Source organism: Gopherus evgoodei, chromosome 6, assembly GCF_007399415.2.
Source record: "Gopherus evgoodei ecotype Sinaloan lineage chromosome 6, rGopEvg1_v1.p, whole genome shotgun sequence".
NCBI classification, from domain to species: Eukaryota; Metazoa; Chordata; order Testudines; family Testudinidae; genus Gopherus; species Gopherus evgoodei.
This window is the reverse complement of record NC_044327.1, coordinates 47,237,519-47,256,147: the sequence shown is the minus strand read 5'-3', so window position 1 is coordinate 47,256,147 and position 18,629 is coordinate 47,237,519. Positions and strand designations below refer to the sequence as shown.

Here is an 18,629-nt window from a genome sequence, read left to right as displayed (position 1 = left end):
GTTCTCCCTTTTCTATATAGGCTGGCAATCACATTTTCAAGATTTGATCTGTGTTACAACTGGAGATTTTTTTTACTAGCGTAATCAGGACTTTAACGGGGTTGCTTACAGTACCTCAATTTTTTATTTGTCCAACATACCTTGAGATCAAAATGGGCAATTTGCAGAGTGTGAAGATAGTAAACACCATTAAGGATTTGTTTGAGAAATTCTGTGGCCTCCTCCTCAGTCAGAGATTCCTTTTCAGCTAAAAAATCGAAGAGCTCCCCACCTGCAACACTGAGAGAAGAGGTAAGGGGGTTATTGGCAAGAACATTTTAACTTATTGATTTTTGTAGCTTAATTGTTCTCACAGCCATCTTATAAAGCATCCGACAGTTCTTAATTACATTCATATCAAAACAGAACATGACAATTTGCATAAGTTAATACCTATAAAATCACTAAGACTTTTTCCCCTCCTCCTGAGAATACAGTGGATAGATTTTAACATGAACTGTGCTGGTTTATATAGCTTAAAATAAAAATACCCCATATATGTGTACACATCTTCACAGAAGTTAAAATTCAATGTTAAGTGAAGCAAATATACTCCTCTACCCCATATAATGCAACCCAATAACAACACAAATTCGGATACAAAGCAATAAAGCAGTGCTCCAGTGGGGCCGGGCTGTGTGCGCCAGCAGATCAAAACAAGTTCGATATAGCGCAGTTTCACCTATAACATGGCAAGATTTTTTGTCCCGAGGACAGCGTTATATTGGGGTAGAGATGTACTTGAACACAGATAACTGCTGGAATAGATAGAAAACTAAAGTATGTTTTAGAATACACTAGCAGCAAAATGCTAGGGAGAATAATAGATGATTTTTAGGATTAGCAGGTATCAAGATCAGAGTTTATTCAATCTGCAGTTAGCAGCAGCCCCAGCATGCTTTATTTGTGCTCAGAGCATTTCAAAACACATTCCAATCCTTGATTTAATTTAGTGCCTTAATCATTCATATTAAAACTGCACTCAAAACATGCCAAATGCTTTCTACAGAGGAAGAGACAGTTCCTGTCCTCAAGGGCATACCATCTGAAGTGAGTGTTTAGGTATGTGGGCAGAAAGACGACAAAGGTCAGAAAGGATGTGTAGGAAACAGCAGCAAAATCTGGACACCGCTTGAAATTGAGGGAAGAGGGAAAAGTAAGGAACTGAAGATAAACCCTTTGTCATTTGAGATAGGAGCCTGATCAACATGAATCAATGGTGATGTGCTCAGTGACTGAGAAGGGGGAGGGGCAGGATATGGACTTGAATTCGGTTTACTTACTAATGTATCTGAACACCATTTTAAAAGTTTCCAAATTTTTCTCACTTTGGGGATTAAAGCTGAGAACATTGGTTTATTTGGTCACCTCCTGAATCTTAAAAATCATGTTGTTAACTAGAAGTATACTGGAACCATCAAAACTTCCTTTATTTTTCATTCCTTCACATAGTGATTTTCAACAGTCTGAAATTCAAAATTACAGCTATTAATTCTGTCCACTAGCGCTATCTTAAAATTTGATCATGAACTGAAGTTTTGATAATTAAAAATAGCATTAATATACAACAGCAGCTTTGTAATCTGGGTAAGTTTTTGAAAATACATTTGACTTGTTCTATTAGGTCTGTTTTTATGAGACAACTTTCAGCATTGTAATGTAAATTTCATATAAAGTGTATTTTAATGAATTCTTACTGCTTACATCAAGATGGGTGGAAAAAACGTTTTAAGTGATATTTTCTTCCCAATAACAATTATAATAATAAAGAATAAAGGTAACTATAATAATTAAATACAAACATTAGAGACTATGAGGGAAAAGTTTAACTCCTTTTGTTAGTTCAGTAGTATAAAAATGAAATACCTACAAATTAAACACGGCTCACTATCCACCTGAGTACAATCCTACTCCAACCCCCTGGGTATAGTCAGGTGGCTAGCCTGATCCGCTGCATGTGGTGCTACAGCTATACTGCTATTTTTAGCATGCTAGCTTAAGCACACCTAGTATATGTCTGCCTACTCACGCTAAGAAGTACCCTCCCAGCTGTAGTGGAGATGTACTCATAGTCTTCTGTCATAAATATGAGGGAAATATTCAGGAACACACTAACAACTTCCACCAATGTTTGCTTACATTGGAGTACCACTTGGCCAACTCTATAGTCTCATCTTACTCCTTCTGACAACACAAGAAAAACAAACCTCCTTTGCAATCACGTATTTCCTACTTATTTCTACTGGTATTTTAATGATACCTATAGCTGCATAACTTACTGCTATTCCTATAGATGGCTGTGAAACTGATCAATTGCACAGTTTCATTTGGGGTAACATAAGATGCCATCCGAAAGCGTACTTCTGTTCAAGATTCCAGGTATGTATGAGCTTTATAACTAGAGCTGAGTGAAACTGAAAAAACTACAAAATTTCATGGCAAAATGTTTCGCCATTGTGAAATTTCACACCCCCAAAATTTAGACTCTGAAATTTCAGGAGACTGAGTTGTCTTTAGGGGACTGCAGCATGTGAAAAAAGCCACACTTACTAGAAATATTATTGTGAATTGTTAATTGCAGGAGGTAGCCACAGGCTGGTGGGCCTATCCTGGAAAGGTAGCATGGTTTAGTTGATTGAGAAGAGGACTGGAAACCACGAACTGCTGAGTGCTAGTCTCACCTATCTGACAATGACTAGCTTCAGCAATATTTTTGATATAATTAATTATTTCAGTAAACTTCTCAACATCAACTTGAGTTAAATAAAATTTTCCCCTATTTTTATACCAATCTGGAAACTGAGGTCTACAGAGGTTAAAGGCCAGATTTTTAAAGGTATTTAGGTGCCTAAAGATGCAGATAGGTGCCTAATGAGAATTCCTAAATTGCCTAGGTTCCTGACTATCATAACCTTATTCCCAGATTTGGACCTTAGCGTCCAAAATATGGGGGTTAGCATGAAAACCTCCAAGCTTAGTTACCAGCTTGGACCTGGTACTTGCTGCCACCACCCAAAAAATTAGAGTGTTTTGGGGCACTCTGGTCCCCCTGAAAAACCTTCCCTGGGGACCCCAAGACCCAAATCCCTTGAGTCTCAACAAAGGGAAATAATCCTTTTTCCCTTCCCCCCTCCAGGTGCTCCTGGAGAGATACACAGACACAAGCTCTGTGAATCCAAACAGAGTGACTTCCCCTCTCTGTTCCCAGTCCTGGAACAAAAGTACTTTCCTATTCCCCCAGAGGGAATGCAAAATCAGGCTAGCCAATTCAACACACACAGATCTCCCCTGATTTCTTCCTCCCACCAATTCCCTGGTGAGTACAGACTCAATTTCCCTGAAGTAAAGAAAAACTCCAACAGGTCTTAAAAGAAAGCTTTATATAAAAAGAAAGAAAAAATACATACAAACGTTCTCTCTGTATAAGATGACACAATACAGGGCAATTTCTTAAAAGAATATTGAATAAACAGCCTTATTCAAAAAGAATACAAATCAAAGCACTCCAGCACTTATATTCATGCAAATACCAAAGAAAAGAAACCATATAACTTACTATCTGATCTCTTTGTCCTTACACTTAGAAACAGAAGAATAGAAAGTAGAAACTACTTCTCCAAAGCTCAGAGAAAGCAGGCAGCCAGAAAACAAAGACCGCAGACACACAATTCCCTCCACCCAAAGTTGAAAAAATCCGGTTTCCTGATTGGTCCTCTGGTCAGGTGCTCCAGGTGAAAGAGACATTAACCCTTAGCTATCTGTTTATGACACTGACCCACACTGAAATAGGTGAGCTTTCAAAAATCCCACTAGCTGCCTATCTGCATCTCTATGTGCCTAATCACCTTTACAAAACTGGCCCTAAATGATTTAGCCAGTCCCACTACAAGGCGGTGTCAGAATGAGGATTAAATCTCAGGCTGCCTGAATCACAGTAACAGGGCTAGCTATACCTTTGACCCCTTTCTGGTCTCTCTGAGTGCACTCTCAGTTGTTAGGCCTTTTGCCTATATCTGTCCTGAGGTGGAAACCTTCAATTCTCCCTCTCCTACACTTGTTCTTGGTCTACAGATCTTGGTCTACAGTATCAACCATGATTTCTCAGCAGATCCAACTGGACTTGGCACTTGCCAGACTTCCCAACAGGAGCTGCACCTAGCAGTTAATACAGTAAAACAAAACCATCTATATGCTCATCTACCTAACTTAAGACCTCTCCACGAAAGCTTAGTAAGGCCCAACTGCTTCATACCCCTTTCTGCAGGACCTCGGTCAGCCTGGTCCTCCCAAACAGTCTCTAACACTCTTAAGAGTGACTTTTTAACTGTTAACATCTTTCTGAACCTTTAGACACTCAACCTTTGCAAAACAGCTGTGTAACTTTGACTCTAGCTGGAAAGTAGCATCTTCACAGCTGACTAGCTCAGCACTGGTTCTTAGCTCCCTTGAAAAGTTTACCAGGCACGTACTCATCTAGGGTCACTGTGTTGCCTTTCTGCTAGCTTCCTAACAGTCTTATTATTATACTAAAGCACAGAAAAGCCTAGAGTGCATGCCAATAACCCAATATAGCTATACAGTAACTATTCCCAACCAGGTCTCTCACACATTCAAATTACAAAATCAACCCCACCTCCTTCACAGCTCCACTCCCAGTTCTATACCTAATTCACTAGACCGGGGTGCTCAACCTACCAGACACAGCCCATCAGAGTATTTCATAAGGCCTGCGGCCTGCTTCAACATAATATACAAATGGCCATTTCATTAGCGTTTTGTCATCATGTTTACCTCATTTTAGGTTATACAAGTGTGTAAATAGACTACACTGTAAATAGAGACAACCTATCTAAATACATATGAAACAAGCTGAACTTATAATACAAATCAATACAGGTGACTTTAAATCTTATGAAAATATGTAGAATCTGTTTGGTCCACATGAGGTTATGCTTAGGTTTATGTGGCCCTCCTGTGTAATAAGGTTGGGCACTACTGCACTAGAACCACAGTGTCCCCGCATTAGTCAGAATCTGTGTCTCATTCATCCTATTAGTAAAATTCTGACTGCTAGTACTGTGCTTGAGCCACACAATAGCAGCCCATCAGGTATATGTGTGTAGGAACTGTAGTGGTATGCCGAATAAATCAAGCACATTCTAGCCTATGCTCAACTTTAAAGGTGAAACTAAACAGTGTCAAAAGTCCCATTGCAATTCTTCAGCACATGCCCCAGCCCAGTAAAGCACTTAAGTACGTGCTTAACTTCAAGCATGTGAGTAGTCACAATGAAATCAGGAGGTGGAGGGCAAGCATATCACACTATCATCTAAAACTGACCTCCCCACTTCCTCTTCCAGATTCCTTACAAATCAAGCCGGTTGGTTTTAGCTTCATTTCAATGCCCTAGCATGCACCATGCTGAGCTGAAGCCAGTTGACGTGATTTAGAAGAACTGAAAGGTAAATAAAAAGGGTTTGCTTTGAAGTTGCCATATGATTAGTGTCCCTATTAGCTCACTAAACTGGACCATTTAGCACATTTTGCTCAAGCAGATGGAAATTTGAGATTTTATTTTTAGTTCACCTTTAAGAAAGAAGAACTGCTTTAAGTATCCACAGGAGTTCATGAAACTAGAGCTCAACAGCATGACAGTAACCAATGACTGGATAAAAATTGCTTCCTGAAGGTAGTACAGATAATCTGTTTATCAGGCACTGTATTCTGTCTTTTTTATACAGACTCTCAGAGCTTCTGTACACGGTATTTACACATGCCTGAATATATTCTCTGCTCATTTTCTCTTTTTTTCTAGCTGCTGATTGAAGTTACTGGATAAATTCAGTGTTGATCATCTGTGAGCTAACAACTCTGATTAGCAGAATGAGAGTGACCACTATCCAGCAGACTCTACACAATGACCATTCAGATTAACAGAGTAACTAAATTAAATTCAAGTCACATCTAAATTACATTACTGTTAAAATAAACTACAAAATCTTCTCACCTTTATAGTTGCTCTAACACAATGACTTTCCTTGAAGCACTATACCTTTCTTCATTCCTACGTAAAACCTTTCAGTTTACACATAATACAAGAATACGCAGAGCATATTATGAAAGCAGAACAAATTAGGTGCAGTTATGTATTTCTATGCATTCCTGTAATGCAGTGTTTCGTGGTTTGGTATTATATTATAGCCAAGCACCATATCATTTTTATATTAACCCAGCATTCTAGAATGTTCTGTGCAACCATTTTCACATGTTCATCGCAAAGTCAACAACTGCTTCTTCCTTTGTGTTTTCCCATGATTTGTGAGAATAAAATTAGTTAACAGTAACTGGGCTATTATAAAAGAGATTTCTATAAACATTTATTAGTGCAAGCACTGCCTGACCTTCCAACGGAATATTAAAAGTGAACTGTACAGATGTATTTACATGAGGCATGTTCTCCCTGTGGGAAAGGAATTGTATTACATCTCTGGAGAACCAATAACTATGGAAAATGTCTTTACAAGTTATCAGGTCTCCTTAACTATGACATGGGACTAATCACCAGCTCTCACAGGATATCATTATGGATCCTAAACATGGAGCTTAGAACCAATTAACTTCCAAAACTAGTGGTATCAACTCCTAATGTCTAAGTCATGTACCATGCTGCTCATACTCAAAAATGAATTACATAATTAAAAGGATCATCTGAGGATTTTTGGTATGATGAAAAATAAATGTATTTGAAGAAACTTTAATTTTAAGCCTAGAGCTTTAAAAAACAATCAAAGCTGCTTGAATTGGAAATGGGGAGTGAATCAGGAAAGTTAGAAAAAATTCTTAAGTTGGTTGGGGCAATTCTTCAGGAGACTCAATTTGATAATTTTTCTAGAATCGTGTCAATCTGGAGATACGTCAGTGTTAGAAAAGGAGTTCTGACCCAACAGATTTCCTTTAGTTTGTTCCGTCAGCCTGTCTGATGGCATGAATGTTTCCTCTATGCTGTCTATAGTTGGAGAAGTCTCAGGTAACTCCTTGCTTCATTTTAGAATGGAAATCTTCATCCCAACACTATGACAAAATATCTCTACCTCTGCTTTATTGTATCTTCTAGATTCCTACATTGACTATTTCAGAGCACCTTTCTTGTGTTGTGCTGCTGTCAAGACAAAAAGCCCCTTCCTTTGATGAGACAGAGAGATTAGTGATGGACCAGAAAGTAAAAAGGTTACAGTTTAAACAGCATTTTGAAGAAACAAACTAGGAATTCAGTGTTTTTGTTAAGTAACGCAGCAATTCCATTATAAAGTAGCATTAGTCCCTGTTGTTCTTGTGTTCAGCTCACAACAGCAATTAAGTGTGCTCGACTAGTTGTGTCCAACAGATATTTATTTACACACAAACACACTCCAGCTAATAAAGTTGCTACTTAACAGCAACTACATACAAAACCAAACAGCCCAGGTTCCAAAAAACACACCGGAACTGCACACCTGTGTTACCAATCACAGTTGTCATTCTCCCTCGGATCAGATGTATTAACATACATGCAGGTCAGCAATTCCAGATGCTTCCCACAACCTACAAACATTAACTCACAATAGGGATACAAGAGTTCTCAGGGGAGAGGAGTTCATCACTACCGTTTTAATTCTTTCAAAGTTAGACACAATGCCACTCGAAAGTGCACTCTGCCTTAATAAAAACCTCACGACTTTTTTTAAAGCTTCATCTAAGGCCAAGACAAGACCAGTACTATGAGTTTGTCTTTCTGATGAACTAGATGAGCTAGGTGAACTTCAGGCTTCTGGCTGTAAGTTAATTCCTTACCTCTCATGATTAGTGAAACAGGAATATAATGGGTCCACTACTAGTTGAGACTGCTAACTCCTCAAGTAAGCAGTTAGTGAAATCATCAGCAATCCTGAACATTGCATTTTTGATTCTGCACTTTTTAGGATACCAAAATAGTATAGTAACCGAAATAATGCTAAGGAGGTGACAACTTTCTCTCAGTTCAAGAGGGAGAGTTTTATATGAAATCAGAAGTTCATGTATATGAAAAAAGTAGCTACATCCCTAAAGTCACTTGATTCCCCAACTTTTCAAATTTCAGTTATCCAAATTCAGATGTCCCACAGAAGACCACCATAAGAAATTATTTCTCTCATCTTTAAAATAAATGTTCATACTTCAGATTTTTCATTTCATCCTATTCAAGTTTGAAATTTGCTATAAAAACATCTTGGGGCTAACTTAATATTTTTAATTTGGAAACCATCTAAGATATGTTCTCCCCAACATCAGAGGGCAAAACATTTCTGCAGGAAAAGAGGCAGGAATGCATTATTTTATCACTAACTTTGCAGTGAAAGAGTCCTTGCCCCCAAAGAGCTTCCAATCTAAATAGAGAAATCAGATAGAGCGTGGAAAGGAAAACAGAGGCACCGAGAAACAAAGTGATGCATCCAAGGTCAGTGGAGAGGTGTCCCGGTATACAGTGTTCTGGCAATTGAGGTGTAGCAGCTGGGGAGGAAGAGAACTGGACACAAAACTCTGAGCAGAAATTGGCTTAGCTACCTGAGTGACAGGGAAAGAAGAGCAGGCAGTTAACATTGGATTAGAGGAGGAGGAGGACAGTTTCAGTTCATGCATCAAACACAGGTATTTCTTGTAAGATTAATGGACGACGGGGGCTAGAGGCCAGAAATTTTAGTAGTGTTCCCACTTGAGAAAATGTTTGCAGTCAATCATGAAAAAATTGATCCAAAAGTTTTAAAAAATTAAACAGGATGACAGAATGAAATGAAACATCGCAGATTGAAAGATCCTCACGCAGATTTCTGATGGTGGTGAACATAGGTGCTGGAACGGGAGTGCTGGGGGTGCTGCAGCACCCCCTGGCTTGAAGTGGTTTCCATTATATCCAGGATTTACAGTTTGGTTCAATGGCTCTCAGCATCCTCTCTATACAAATTGTTCCAGCACCCTTGTCAGTGAATAAGAACTGAATTTTGTACTGAAAAACATTTGCTTCAAAAGGTTTCTGCAATACTATCTTGGAATTTTTATCCAGGTCAGATTCATGATATGAAAAATCAAGAATAGTCTACCCAAGGCTGACAGAAATGTATGTTCAAAACAATGTTTTGAGAGGACAATGCCCATAAATTTCTCTCTAGAAAATCCAGCACTATCATCAACATAAGTATTTTATTTAATCTTTTGCTGACCTACAACTGTAATGAGGGGACGGAATGCTGGAATTAGCCCCTCTACAGTCTATTGCCTATGTTAAAGAAATAGCTGATGTACAGTGCACAAGAATTATTTTAAAAGGGTACATCCTATTTATAAAGGAGCTTGCATGCAATATTGCAATCCATTAGCTGAACCAAGAGGTGAAAATCAAAGTTAATAGGCATTAGAAAGGCCTCCTTGAGAATGCATGTTAACAGTTATTGACAGCAACTAAAAAGATGTCTGTACTGACATGCCTCCAGTGTATACTCAAGTTACATAAAGAATACAAATCAGAAATACTGATTTGTTGAAGTGCAGTGATGAGACAATATTTACTTACTAATTTGAATTAGTGTTCCAGCTATTAAGAGATCACAACTAAACAAAAAAATTCTGCAGAAGATATGGGCAGTGTTTTGTGGCTTCTTTTTTGATTAAGGAATTATTTGAGTTAAATGTAAAAACAGAAGATCACTTTAAAAATATTGGCAACAAATGCAACTTTATGGTGTCAATGCAGACATTAAATAGTTTTTGTGAGATTACACCAGATAGACAGTATTCTGGCTCATCCCACAGCAATAGCTGAAGATCTGTGTAAAAGGAAAAGAATGGTTTCTGGAAGGTGGATTAGATGCAGAGAGAAAACATAGTCAAACTGCCAACTAACGAGTAAAAATTACCTTAGGATGGATAGAGAAAGGACAGAAGGCAAGTTCTTTGATAAAAGCCATTTCAGTTTTGTTACTGGACTAGTTGTTTAAGCATAAACAATGTTAAAGGAGTCTATCCCTAAGAATAGGAATATCAGAACATCAAAGATGTATTTACATATAAGGGTATACTCCCATTTATCCAAATCTTTCAGACAACCGGGTGTTCAGATAAAACAGACATGCTATTAATATAGGGCTATATGTGGGACTATAACTGCCTTTACTCACAGTCAGAGCGCATCCTGCTTTTAGAGCTGGCACTGCACTGATCTGCACCTCCAGTGCTCCCTTTTGCTGCTTCCATTATGCTGTACTGACTTACCCTTTGTTTCTGTGTTCTGTGACTTAGTCCTCTGGTCAAGACACTTGTCCTGTCTTGTCCCTTTTCAGGGTAACAAGTATCCAATGAAATCACCAACTTTGCCCTCAGTTCTCCTGCAGGACTTCTTCCACAAGAAGTTATCTCCTTCTCCAGGATTTCCCTCACAAAAGGCTGTCTTGTTCGCTATGATTTTTCTCTTTGCAGGAGAATCCTGCCTTCTCTGCAGTCTCTCCCCACAATGGAGTTCCCTCAGGAGATTTACAAACCCAGGGTATCTAATGGCTCATCATTTACCTCCACCCCTTCTGGCCAGAAAGGAATCAGTCAATCACCCCACAGGTACAGCATCTCTCTAATTAGGTTTTTCCCCCGCTTCTTCTGCAGGTGATGGGGGTTCATCCCATCACAGGTAAATAATATGGATTTAGATAACTAGGATTTTCGACTAACTGGAATTATGAGGTATTTAAAAGTCTTCCCAGAACGACATTAAAAACTTCCATCTATTTACACTATCAACTGCTTTTCATAATATCGTAGTGATATGGCTAATTACTAAATCTTGCTCTCACAGCAATTACTCTATTCAATTATCAAAGGGATTGCTATCGCTTCATCTTTTCAATTTTATTCCTGTAATTAAATAATTATATGAACTTTGTGATATCACAATGAATTCAATGTCAGACAGCTTTCTGAACCATCAAGGCCAAATAGTAATTTCTAACGAGGAAAGTGAAAAAATGTCCCTGAATGAAACAATAAGGTAAGCAAAATATTAACTAACTACCAGTAACTTAGTTGAGGGCTGGCTAGTTCCCTGTGTTCAGCACTATCAATCTTATGACATATTCTTCTGAATGGTCAGTACACCTCTATCGCAATATAACGCGACCCGATATAACACGAATTCAGATATAACGTGGTAAAACAGTGCTCCGGGGAAGCGGGGCTGCGTGCTGCAGTGGATCAAAGCAAGTTCACTATAACACAGTTTCACCTATAATGTGGTAAGATTTTTTGGCTCCCAAGGACAGCGTTATAGTTTTTTTCCTGACTAAGAAGTAAGTGTGCTTCCTGCAAGCTCACCACCCCCATTATCTCCTCCATCACCCAGGTTTTGCTCAGAGGCCTGCAATCCAAGTACTGATCTGACCTCACCCTGCTTAGACTACAAGACTGAATGAGATCAAAATATGGAAGAAGGTAATTTTAAGGATAATTAAGGTTATATTACATATATATTATATCGGTAGAAAAATTATCTTTCTAGATCTAATGTTAACTTTTTATGTAATTACACGAGTTTTCTGAAACATTACTTAAGTGTATTAATATAAAAATTTAAGAAACTATAAACAAAAGCAAAACTGCATTTTGAGCCTTATACAGTCTGTTATAATCTTATTAATAAAAGAAGGATTTGTAATGGCTAGATACTATATATAAAAACCAAATGACTCCACACTGAAAATATCTTAGGAAGTGGGAGAAGTAAAACCAATTAGATTTTGCATACACACATGGAAGCCTTAGGTCTTGCACTAGCCGATTGGACATTTAGACTCCAAGCGCTAACAAATGAATCTGTCAAACTATTTATATTGAGTAGAGCTTAACAATAACTAGGGAGAGGAATCAAAGTTGTCATAAATTCCAAAGGGTATAAAGTATAATGATATGGAAGTGAGTGGCCTTAGTTAATGCTAAAGTCCTTTTGTTCAACATGTTGCTCAGACATGTGAGAAGAGGACTTTAGCATCAATTAACACTGCTCAAAGGAATACTGGACACATTTATACTCCAGTAGGTCTTTCATCCTTGGCCCCACGTAACACTATTAAACTGCACAAACCACTAGTTTCCAACCTTTTGTACATATTGGTGACCTGTCATGGCCCAAGAAATAGGCTACGGAGAGGGTTGAAAGCCACCAGAGAGGGGAAGACCCTGGAGGGGAGATAACACAGTCCACCCCACACTTACCTGTAGTGGTGGCTCCTGTTCCACGAGGCTGACTTGGCTCGGATGTTGCAACATGGTGTATGGGATTGCAGTGCTGCTCAGTTTTGGCCTTGGCCCTCTGATGGGGAGTTGCGGGCCAAATTTGTGAGAACAGTGTTGCACCCTGATGCATGGGGTTGCTGCATCACTCATTCAAATTTGGCCTGGCTGGCTCCCCACTATCATGGATGGGTGGCTGGGCCAAATCTGAGCAGTGCTGTGACCCCATGCACCAGATAGGTCACAATATCCACAGCAGGGAGCCAAGCCCAGCCAGCTCCATGGGACCAGAGCTGCAGGAGCCACCCTTTGCAACATCCTTGGGATTGAATTTTGTGTCACAGGTGTTAAAATAGCTAGAGAATGTGATAAGTGACATCCCTGGAAATAACGAGTCAGAAAAAATAAGTAACAGTATATTCACTCTGCACTGATGCAGCATATAAGGGGTTCTGGAATAAGGGAAGGATTGGTAGATCTTCCAATGCTAATAATAAATCTTCAAGAAGTTTTATCATGCAAAATATTTGTAGAAACGAAGATCTAAATTTTTTCACTCTTCTCCTCCTTAATTATCAATGCAGCGTAGACAGGCAGCACAGATTAAAGCAGCTAAGATGATAAATACCAGACAGATATGTAGAGGCATGGTAAACAATCATATGTAGGACAGCCGTAGATATGTTTCAACAAGTTTACTAGGATTTATAGAATGTATAAATCATGAGAAATATCCATGGGAATTCTGATCTTCTCTAACTTTGCTTCCTTCCTAAATTCCTATTGTTAACTTGTGCGTAGGCTAATGGGGGAGGGGGGAAGCACTGTACACACATGGTGTCCTAAAATATAAAAATATGAAAGAAGAGAAAAAAGACAGTTTTAAGTGTACAAACTAGTAAGCAGAGAAAAACCAATCAGCACAAAAGGAAAAGAAAAACCAACAGAGTGACAAAACAGAACCCTGGCCAAGATTCTGGTGTCCATTTCAAATTGTGAGTGGTTGCTGGAGTTTTCACTACTACTTCTCCAGGGATAACCCAAATTTCAGCCTTTAAAACATAAGTGGAATATTAGTGTACAGGCCTGCAATTAAACCTGTTTGTCATACTGATCAACTTTAAATAATGCCATAGCCTTGTTTTTAATAATAATATTTAGCATGAAATTGAATTTTGGCTAGAACCCCCCATTCTCTAATGCTTCAGTAAAGCAAGATGTGCCCAAACACACACACGGTCTATGCTGTGCTTCATGGGTGTGACCTAGAGCTTCATTTGTCCCAACTAGTTCTGGCTTCTTGTTCTGAGTAAATGGTGATTCTAAACTGAGTCTGACCAATCCTGCAGCAGCACAGGCCATCAAAAGTGTACAAAGAATGTTTGCCGCAACTAAAAAGCACTTTTGGAACCTTCCCTTAAAAGTGGTCTCTGTGTTTATCCTCTAAAACCTGAAACTTTGGAGGGAATTTTAAGAACTGAAAGGAACCATCCAAAACCACTTCTTCCAAACATATTTTGCCCCCATTCCACCTATTAATACTAGCCTTGCATGCAAGGTAAGAAGCATATCAAAGACAAATGCAGGAATATAAAAACTCAGTTTGAGTTTCAACATTGCAGAATAGCAACATACATTGGGTAAATTCTGTTTAGTTATACAGATGTAAAAAGGTGTCCAATAGTGTTACTCTGAATTTACACCAATATAATGCAGAACAAAGATTAGCTCACTATAATAATTATGAATCAAATCTCCATCTAATTTGGCTCTCTATATATATCTATATCTATCTATCTATATCTATATCTATATATCTCTATATATATATCTATATATGTCCCACACCCAATTCCCCATTGTACACTCAGAGCAGTTTTAACTGGATATATGCGGGCTGAATGTTACCTTTGGATACCACCTTAATCATAGTGACTAAAGTAGCAAGTGGAAAGACCTACACTGGATCTACTGAACTATGACTCTACCTCTGGATTCTGGGCAGTCTGTTTTACCAGGAATGAACTACTATGAGTTGCAAATCTAACCTGGAATAAAGAGCTCTCAAAACACCTAGACTCGCCTGCATTTATACAGGAAGTTCATTAAGTCATTACCACTCTCACAGAAAGTCCCTACTTCCCAAATATAAAGACAATCTCCACCATACCCCAAGCCCCTCAAGAGCTACTTACAGTTCCAGAATAAGAATAACATCTGTTTTGTTCTCATAAACATCATGCAGTGTGATCACATTGGGGTGCTGAATCTCTTTCAGTATGTTAACTTCGCGCTCAATGTCTTCTCTACTCACTCCCCGTCGGCTGGATTTTGTTCTCCGTTTCTTGATGAATTTTGCAGCATACTGTAGACCAGTGCTCTTCTCACGACATTTTTTCACTACAGCAAACTGCCCACTAAAAGAAGCAGGAAGAGAAGGGGGAAAAAATCTGATTCTAGGAATTGTAAAATTAGGGACAGTTTATATTTACTACTGCTGGAGGAAATTACTGTTGCTTTGAACTAACAAGTCAGCAAAAATGCATCATTGCTTTTTTGCACAATCTAGCACAACACATAAACAAAGCTACAAGCGGTAAGGAAGGAGGTGTTAAAATATTTCTGACATCTCACATACAGACTCAGACTAAGGTCAGAAGGGAACATAATGATCATCTAGTCCACGGGGTCACCAACTGGTAAGATCACAATCAACTGGTCGATTCTGGAGCCTCTGACAGTCGATCGTAAACTCTGGCCGCTGAAAGTCCAGCGGCGCAGTGGGGCTAAGGCAGACTCCCTAGCCCTGAGCCCCCTCCTGGAGCCAGCACCCCATGCCCCTTCCTGCACCCCAAAGCCCTGTGCCCCCTCCCAGAGCCAGCGGGGTATGGGGTATACCCCCTCCTGCACCCCAAAACCCCTCCCACATCCCAACCCCCAGCCCTGAACCCCCTCTGAGAGCCAGCACCCCATATCCCCTCCTGCACCCCAAAACTCTTCCTGCACCCCAACACTCTACCCCAGCCCGGAGTCCCCTTCTGCACCCAAACTCCCTTCCGGAGTCCGCACTTCTCACTCTCTCCTGCACCCTAACCCTCTGCCTCAGGCTAAGCCCGGAGCTGCTCCCCTCACTACAAAGCCGTCGGCCCCAGCCCAGAGCTCGCACCCTCTCCCGAACTCCAACCTCCTTCCCTAAGTCAGGTGAAACTGAGTGAGGGTGGAGGAGAGCGAGTGACGGGGGTGGGAGGAGGAGGAGGACTGGGTGGGGCCTTGGGGAAGGGGCGGGGTAGATCCTGGGTTGCACTTAAATTCAAAAAAAATGATTTTATGCATAAAAAGGTTGGAGACCACTGATCTAGTCTGACCTTCTGCACAGAACCTTACCCACCCACCTGACCTTGCCTCAGTTTGGTGTACGTTTCTCTACAGGCAATAGATTCATTGTCCACAGCGGCAAAAAAATTAGAGCTGAGACAGATTACCCCAGAATTATGCAGTTGTCACTGAAATTTTTTTTTTACTGCTTTCCAGGCCTCTCCGTTCTGTAAAATGACTGTTTATTAATTATTTACCCTCAGACAGATAACTTTTAATTTCTTCAAAGTGGAATCCAATACCATACATACTCACTTATCCCTGCCCTGCATATTTTGTTTTAAATGAAGGATGGTTTGGCTTTATTTCTTTTTATTTCTTTCTTTTTGAACACAGAGAAATGTAAGCATATTTCTTGATATTGCATCAACTCATCCACTAGAAAAATTTTCAAGAGGAAAAAAATAACTTGGTATTCAGGAAGGCAAGACCATAACACCCTTAAAAATGAAAAAGAACACTGATTTTTAGGGTGTGTGAATCAAATAAAGTTGTTGACCCCACTGTCTTGTTGTTGGGTTACAAGGCTTTTGTTGGATCTTAAAACATACACAATGATTCAGCGCAAAATACCTCGAGAATTTATTTGTTGCTCTAAACGAATAGCATTTGTAACATTTTGGGATTTTCTGATTATATGTTTTTAAAACAGCATACTATCCGGATGAGAATTCTCTAGGACGACTGTTCATGTTACTATGTTGAGAATATACAGAATTACAATGTCAGAAATTGGAACCAGAAAAATCCTTTGAAGACAGATAGTTCCTCCCTTTGGCCAAAGCAGGTTTCTTCTATATTTTCTAGTAAAACTAAATTAAAATCAAGGCATACCATAGATAGCTGTATAAAGCATTTAACATACTTATGGCATTTTGCCTCAATTAAAAAATACGTACTTCTCAAATTTAAACTAAGCAACCCATCTTCTGGACATAAAGATACCTGAAAAACAAACTTCAAATGTATATACTGCTTCTGCGTGAAAGAAAGAATCATGTCCAATAAAAACTATAACAACTGAGTTGCTGAAGATTCCACAGCCGTAACTGAGCAGGTTCTTTCAGAAAAAAAATTAACATGTGATCCATGCCAAAAGTGTTTATTGACAAGTAGTTTAAAAAAATAAGAAAAGGTTTAGAAAAGGGTTTATATATTTGTCTACTTTATAATCTGCACCCAAGTCCCACCAAGTTTAATAATGTTATGCAATATATTTATCCCCTTCTGAGAATATCGTATCATGGTGTATTTAAAAAAAAATATGTAAAGAAGTGTCTGGCCTTAACTAGCCATTTTAAAATGCAGATGACAATGTAATCTTTAGACTTTATTTTTAAAAAGGGAAACATTTGATAGTTCTGTATTCTCAGTAGGCAATAGAGCAGATCCTCAGCTGTGACTGGGAAGCATTCAGGACAACTACAGAACACAAGGACAAAGATTCTCTTTTTGCTTTCCAATACAGAGGGCACTCTGCACTAGCAGGCCAATTACCAGTAAAAACTAGAGCAGCCTGAAGACTGCTTTAAGCTGTGCTAGCTGATATAAATCCAAAAGGGCTGTGTCCTAGCCACATCCCCTTTTCTAAGTCACTTCAACTATACAGGGAGAGGGGTAGCATAGAGCCACTGTAACACATCTCCTTACATGAGGGGAAATTCTCTAGGGTCAGATTGTCTAGCTTTAGGATCAACTGTGCACTGATGAAGAAGTGATAAGTAAGGCTACATTTTAGTCACAGGTATTTTTAGTAAAAGTCAGGGACAGGTCCCAGGCAGTAAACAAAAATTCACGGCCCGTGACCTGTCCATGACTTTCACTAAAGAATACCCATGACTAAAACTTGCGTGGGGGTCTGCGAGTGCTGGGGGGCGGGGGGACGGGACAGTATGGGGGTGCCCCTGCTGGAGCTGGGGGGGGGAGCCGGGCCATGGTGTGTGGGCTGGAACCCCTGTTGGTGCGGCTTGGCAGGCTGCTCCCACCACAAGCACCAAGCTCTGCCGCAACTCCCATTGGCTGGGAACCACAGCCAATGGGATCTGAGGAGACAGGGCCTGCGGGCATAAGCACTGTGCAGCGTGAAGGCCCCCCGCAGCCCCTTTGCCACCTAGGAGCTGCAAGGCCATGGGAGCTGGGTAGCCCCCCATCCATAGGAAGCGCCCCCCTCCGAACCCCCTGCTCCCTCCCATAGACCCAAACTGCTGCTGCTGGCCTGTCACGGAAGTCATGGAGTTTCTGTGACTGACTCACAGCCCTAGTGATAAGTGACTGGAGCATGGCCCTGGATTGGCATGATAGTGCTCTGCACTCCCATACACAAGATCACAAATTCAATTCCTGGCATTTTTCTCCTTCTGTTGAAAGGGACTGGAGAAGTTGTGGGGTTCTCCACACATCTGCACAAGACCATGAAAAACAGAAAACCAAGGTTCAGCTGTACTTGAAAAAGCAGTCTGCTACTTTGGAAAGTTTCACCACCAAATGACAGAGCCAGCTGATCTGCATAGCTCAGAAACATCAGTCAGAAAACAGGTATGTCAGCTTAGTAGGGGAACTCCTGAATGAACTGAAATTATCAAGTGGCAAGATGTCTTCACACTTTCTTAGCTGATTTGCATTCTATGACTTGATTGAGAATGCACAGACTTCTATATTTCTCTGACATGCAAGATTACAATCTCCATCCAGGATTTTCTTTTTCTCTAGGCTTCCCTCTTGCTTCTCCAACTTGATTCCTTCAAGTCTGAAACCCTACTAAAGTGGTGAGAATATCTTGTGAAGTCTGGCAGTGTGAAAGTCTACACTGTTGAAAGCAACTTATCTGGTAAATGGTAACAATTTGCCTTTCTATGGTTAGGTCTGTAACAGCACTGAGGCTGGGTTCTGAATCATACGCAGCACCCTACGGCACTGTCTGCAATGGTAAA

General features: G+C 39.9%; 1 protein-coding gene across 4 annotated transcripts in view; it reads right to left on the bottom strand.

The window, feature by feature from the left end:
• DAPK1 (death associated protein kinase 1) overlaps positions 1-18,629 on the bottom strand; it is a 131,032-nt gene that overhangs the window by 58,436 nt on the left and 53,967 nt on the right. For all 4 annotated transcript variants that reach the window (XM_030566655.1, XM_030566652.1, XM_030566653.1 and 1 more), the window contains exons 3-4: positions 14,520-14,741; positions 141-279 (exon numbers count right to left, since the gene is read on the bottom strand). In XM_030566655.1, the coding sequence (XP_030422515.1) occupies positions 141-279; positions 14,520-14,741 (361 nt within the window). The remainder of the gene's footprint in view (positions 1-140; positions 280-14,519; positions 14,742-18,629) is intronic.